This window comes from Epinephelus moara, chromosome 22 (assembly GCF_006386435.1).
Source record: "Epinephelus moara isolate mb chromosome 22, YSFRI_EMoa_1.0, whole genome shotgun sequence".
NCBI lineage: Eukaryota > Metazoa > Chordata > Actinopteri > Perciformes > Serranidae > Epinephelus > Epinephelus moara.
Window position 1 is genome coordinate 35,454,640 of NC_065527.1, and position 6,354 is coordinate 35,460,993.

At 40.2% G+C, this 6,354-nt stretch overlaps 1 protein-coding gene across 2 annotated transcripts; it reads right to left on the bottom strand.

Moving 5' to 3' along the window:
• Positions 1 to 508: 508 nt before the first annotated feature.
• Positions 509 to 5,349, bottom strand: LOC126383476 (uncharacterized). 2 transcript variants are annotated; one of them, XR_007569150.1, is made up of 6 exons: positions 5,168 to 5,349; positions 3,988 to 4,127; positions 2,402 to 2,567; positions 1,967 to 2,260; positions 813 to 1,823; positions 511 to 711 (listed from the first exon to the last, which is right to left on the bottom strand). XR_007569150.1 is itself a non-coding variant. In XM_050033990.1 (5 exons), the coding sequence occupies exons 1-5, from the start codon at positions 5,278 to 5,280 to the stop codon at positions 1,070 to 1,072; spliced, it is 1,467 nt and encodes a 488-aa protein (XP_049889947.1). In that variant the 5' UTR covers positions 5,281 to 5,349; the 3' UTR covers positions 509 to 1,069. The 2 variants fall into 2 exon arrangements, 1 of the variants encoding a protein (XP_049889947.1); XM_050033990.1 differs by having other exon boundaries at positions 509 to 1,823.
• Between the last annotated feature and the right edge of the window lie 1,005 nt (positions 5,350 to 6,354).

A 6,354-nucleotide genomic window follows, 5' to 3' on the forward strand; every position in this document is an offset into this window, starting at 1 on the left:
ATGCAAATATATTAAAATTAATGTTAAAATCAGACATTATTGATGTCTTTTCCTTCCGGATTTGTTTTGCCTCTTCTGAACATGGTACGGTGGCCGAGAGAGCTCAACGCACTGCACTTCAGAAAACACACAACACCAGCAAGTAATGAAACGCGCTGCAAATAATGAAACAACAACCGAACTGTTCCCAAGTCCCCTTGTAAACATGAAGGGGGACCATAATTAGAGACGGTCCTGGTCCGTCACCGATTATGGTCCCCTTTCAAACATTTCCGTTGTTTCATTATTCCACCTACCACTTTTCTTTTCTCCCTCTCTCCCTCCTTTACTCCCTTCCTTCTTCCCCTCCGTCCCTCTTTCCTCCCTTTCTTTGTTTTCCTTCCTTCTTCCCCTCCTCCCCTTTTCTTTCCTCCATCCTACCTTCTTCCTCCTTCCTTCCTCCTTTCTTCCTCTTTTCTTTCCTCCCTCTCTCCCCCTTCCTTCCTCCCCCTCTGTTTTCATTCATTCTTCCCCTCCTTCCCTCTTTTCTTTCCTCCGTCCTACCTTACTCCTCCTTCCTTCCTCCGTCCTACCTTACTCCTTCCTTCCTCCTTTCCTGCCTTCCGCCTTTTCTTCCTCCCTCCTTCCTCTTTTCTTTTCTCATTCCCTTCCCTTTTTTCCTCCTTCCTTCCTTCCTTCCTTTCTCCTTTCCTTCCTTCCTTCCTTCCTTGACTTGAGGACAACAGGAGGGTTAAATAAAACAAAGAAACATGACCAATTATGCACAAACCAGCACCACAAAGGCAGAATGATAAAAATATGCTTTCACTCACCAAAGCTGATGGCTCACTTGAAGAGAAAAGCGGCACAGCGGTTCTTCTTCTGGGTAAACTCCTCCATGACTTTGTCGATGAGGTCAGGTAGCTGCTGAATCAGCAAATACTTCATTTGACAATGTGTAAATGTAATGATTTTGGTGATTAGGGGAGAGATTAGAGCAAAAAAAAAAAAAGACACACCGCTCTATAGATGGGCACTGTAACGTCACAGGATAGGTGGTGAGTTTGTCAAAAAGCTGTCAGGCTGTATTCTAAACAGTCACTGAGTCTATGAATGACACAACATCACGAATTGTGTCAATTCCCAGATGTGCTATTGGCCCAGCAAGTGGATCCCATCTGGTGCGGAGCTCCTCAAGGTGTGCATCACTCAAAATGAACTGGTTTGGAGGTATGGTGACCCTCTCTGGCCAGTTCAACTCCCCGGCACCACTTCCTTGCTCTCCAGCAGGTCCCTCTTGTCCTTCTCCAAACACACTCTGCATAGCAGTAGTGGTCTGGCCCTGCCATTCCAAGCAACCTCGGACAAAGATTTGCAGAGGAGTAGCATGTTGTTCTGTCCTCAACCCATGGTTGTTCCACTGGTCTATGAAACGTGTGAGGTCCCTGTTCAGTCTTGGGAGGTACAAAAAGTGCAGAGCAAACATGTGTCTCTCATTGTCCACGTCTATTATGCCCTCGTTCTCCAGGAAGCTGAAGAGGTCATAGTAGACATTGCAAATTTCTCGCCACAGGTCACCCCACAGCCGCTCTATCCTCTGATTATGTGTGCTCCTTCCACGGAGAGCACTACCTCTGTGAGAGCCTCTGAGGATGTTCATCATGAGGCAGACAGCGTTATTTTCCACCCCGTGGTCGGTTCTCACCCTTGAAGGCATGCCATATTTGGACACTGCGTCCAAGAAGCTCTCCATCACAGTGCTGCTCCTGTTGTTGTCGGAGGCCTTGAGGAAGACGACAAGACGGCTAAAACCATCTATACCCCCATGGATGACAATCCTCCACCTGGAACATAAATCGTGAAAGTATAAGAGAAGTTGTACATCACATTGACTGAAGCTGGATATTTAGTTTTGCAGGATGTGTATAAAAATTAAACATGTCTTTATGACATACACCAAAGTCTGGTGGGCTATGTTAATATCTACCTTATTAATTTGTGGTTCCCGTCAAGGTGCCACAAGGAGTTTGGTCCAGCCACCCTGTAAGTTCGCCTGCGCCGTCTCTGTGACATTGCCCTAGCTGCCGCGGCCCCGGGGTCTATTCGCAGCATGCTTTCCCTCACTGTGCGGCGCTGCACGTAGATTTGTTGGGCCCGCAGCTGTGCCCTCACAGACTCAGGGCCAATTTGCTGATTTCCAGCCACTATCTCCTTGATGACATCATCCAGTTCCTCATCTGAGATGGTGGCATATGTTCCGGCTTTTTTCAAATGTAACTGTCTGAAATATCAACACAAAAATTAGACATACTGTATTTAGATTTACTTCACACAGTGCATCGTTGCCTCCAAAACCCCATCCAGAATGGTTAAATATTTCTTTACAACATGGCACCAACAACATTCAAAAACTGCTTTATACCTGAGATGTCGTCGCACTGTACGCACAGAAACTTTCAGGACCTGTGCCATCTGTGGTGCTGTAAAGTCACAGGTCCTCAGAAATTTGAGCTGGTCTCTTGAGATCTGATATTGAGGGGGGCCACGACCACCTGTCAAAATGAGTGGGGCCTGGTAGCCTGAATCACCTGCAACAATAGCAAAAGGCAAATTTTGGATTAGATTAAAAGTTAGTTAAAATCTTTCCAACATCTTTGTGTTTTTACGCCTTACAAAAAGCAGTGTGTAGTTGGGCTGACATTTCAGATGATGACATTTCAAATTCTGATTTCCAATCAATTGATACATTACTGATTTTATTTTTTTTAACATGAACTCTGGTCAACGATTCAAATTCTGTTTAAAACAGGCTTTTCTCAAAAAACAGCTAATAAAAAATAATAAACAAATAACTATAAACATANACAATATTTTTCAAAATGTATTAAGTCCAAATGTATTACTCGTCATACAATTTCCATTTATTAGTCTTGCTTTTTGTTTTGTTTCAATGTCATAATTATCTGAACAATCTCGAGCTGAAACATTTATTTTGACATGCTACTCGTTACAGTTGTTTCCACGTTCACCAGTAATCATTTGCACAATTTCTAATGTAAAACATATCAAGTTGAATCATTTGCACAATTTCTAATGTAAAACATATCAAGTTGCGCCACATCTGCTCTCTGCAAACTGGTGTGATCATTAGGCGATGTTACACATTTTAACCACAGGGTGGCAGTAGTGGTTAAAACTGGCTTTTCCCAGCCGCTGGAGCTACAAGGCTACAACCTGTCGACCACACTCAATCAGCTATTATTTTCAATTTCATCATAATTCTTGCAGTTACTAAAATAATGTTGCACTGGAAATTAAGCTTCTATTATTCAAACTTGACTCACCTTTACATCCTCAGAAATTTGAGCTGGTCTCTTGAGATCTGATATTGAGGGGGGGCCACGACCACCTGTCAAAATGAGTGGGGCCTGGTAGCCTGAATCACCTGCAACAATAGCAAAAGGCAAATTTTGGATTAGATTAAAAGTTAGTTAAAATCTTTCCAACATCTTTGTGTTTTTACGCCTTACAAAAAGCAGTGTGTAGTTGGGCTGACATTTCAGATGATGACATTTCAAATTCTGATTTCCAATCAATTGATACATTACTGATTTTATTTTTTTTAACATGAACTCTGGTCAACGATTCAAATTCTGTTTAAAACAGGCTTTTCTCAAAAAACAGCTAATAAAAAATAATAAACAAATAACTATAAACATAGAGANTAAAATCTTTCCAACATCTTTGTGTTTTTACGCCGTACAAAAAGCAGTGTGTAGTTGGGCTGACATTTCAGATGATGACATTTCAAATTCTGATTTCCAATCAATTGATACATTACTGATTTTATTTTTTTAGCATGAACTCTGGTCAACGATTCAAATTCTGTTTAAAACAGGCTTTTCTCAAAAAACAGCTAATAAAAAATAATAAACAAATAACTATAAACATAGAGAGGCTGTCCTTGCATGATGAATAATACTTTAAGTTGGTACATGCTGTCCCCACCTTGTAGTGTTGATGTGGTGGGCAAAGATCTCCGGACTTCAGCAATGTATTCATGAAGATCCTGAATGAGGGCATGTGCTATAGGAGCCTCAATTAGCCTGCCCTGTGCCCACTCAAGGCTCCTCTCCATGGTTTCCAGCCTGCAGGTAAACAGTTATGTGAAATTTGTAACTGAAGCAGAAGTGGTTGATACGATATAGGAGAGCTCGTACAACCTCCATTTAAGCTCCATGCAAAAAAAAAACAAAAAAAAAAAACACACAGGCTATTACATAGGTTATTAAGACTTGTGTGCCTTATTACATTTACGGTGTCATCTACTAAATGTAACAAAAAAACAGTCCTGGTGTTTTCATTTGAAGAAATGCCAACCTATAAATATCTAGGTGTACACCTGGATAACAAGTTGGACTGGTCCCTTAACACAGATGCACTCTACAAAAAGGGACAGAGCCTGTTTTTCTTGAGGAAGCTCAGATCTCTAAACATCTGTAGTAAGATGCTGCAGATGTTTTATCAGTCTGTGGTGGCAAGTGTTTTATTTTATGCTGCAGTCTGCTGGGGAGGAAGTGATGGAGAAAAAAAAGCAGGCAAGGAGGCTGGATAAGCTCGTTAAGAAGGCTGGCTCTGTGATCAGAGTAAGGATGGACTCTCTGGGGGAAGTGGTGGAAAGATACACAATGGTGGAGGCCATCCTGAACAACACGGATCATCCACTTCATAACACCCTGATGGACCAAAGAAACAAAGATGGTGGACGGCTCCTCTTTCTTCGTTGTAGGACAGAGATATCGAAGATCTTTCTTACCCACAGCCATCAGACTGTATAACTTATTGATAAATAGAGGAGCTCACTGGCTTAACTGAATTTCCCTTTTGCATAAATAAAGTTCCTCTTATCTTATCTTAGATGGCACCCAGAGTTTGAGTTGGAGAGAATCCAAGATGGCTACCACAAACAACAAAACAGTACAAGGCACGAAGTTAGTAGGGAAAGTATGTTAGGCTACTGTTATGCTATATTTTCAGACAAAATAAACGGCTCTTGTTAAGACTCTGATATTCCTTCGTTCTTCCGCCTAACGTTACACTACAGAAATTATAGCGGTATAAGGCACACAAGTCTTTATTTTCGGACTTCCATTTAGCGTAAGCTAGCAATGTTAGCTGAGACCCTTACCTCATAACTGCTGACTGAGCCAAAGCGGGATCAGGATCACCATCAGTTTCAAGCAGCCTTGCGCAGTCGTTTAGTGTCCTTTTGCACCGGGAAATGAAAGTCCTCGCTGCCATTGTAGCACCTCCGGAGAACTGATGTGTAGCGAGAAAACGGGTCCTTCTTCTTCTTCAGCAAATGAACTCCTGGGGACCACACCTCGACGTCACGTGACGCACTACCTGATCTCATTCGCGCATGCGCTGTGTCGTTCCCTCTAATTAAACAAAAAATACAACTATTTAATGTAACAGTTCTCCTACTTGTCTGTTATTTTGGACATATATGATGTAAACTGCAATAACCATACATTCCAGCAAAGGGCAACTAAAACAAATAATCCCACAATTTTGTAATATTTTCTCATAATTTTTTAACACAAGCTACCACAGACAGAGCTTAAAGCAAGAAAACTTGTGTGAGCCTGAAAAGCTTTGCGGGAGGAAATGTGTACAATCAATTGCCATAAAGAATTAAACTCTTACTTCTGTGTTCTAGTTTTAAAATTGCTCAAAGCCTGAAATCAGGCACGGTGCCTGAGAACTTTAAGCCCTGCACAGATCAGAACCCCTGTAAATGCCTCAGAAAATGGTCTGTAGATGGCCTAGACTGAATATAAAAATGTACTTTAAGTCTAAAAAACGAATACAATGCGGAAGTGACTTTACACACAATACCACCGAGCCATTGGGGCTGGCTCTAAATGTCCATTTCAATCATGAAATATCAATATTTCTTTAAAACTCATAACTGTGTCAATAGCTAAATTTAACCATCCATGTAAAAATAATAATAATAATAACAATAATAATAATAATGATCACTCATTTCATTCAAACAATGGAATTTATCAACATTTTTACAAGTTAATATGAACTACAGATAAGATATATATATATGGAAAAAACATATTGAAAATAAATATCTTAATAAATTAAAAATTTCAATAAATAATAAAACATGAACGAAGTTATAACAATAATGAAAAGGAAAAAAGAACACATATATTGGACAAATATAATGAAATAAAATAAATTAATAAATAAAAAAAAAATCAGCAAATCCACAAAAGCAATAACAATAATCAAACAGAATATTACTCAGAGAACATTTGAACATTGGTTGAAAAACACTAACAACGAACAATAATA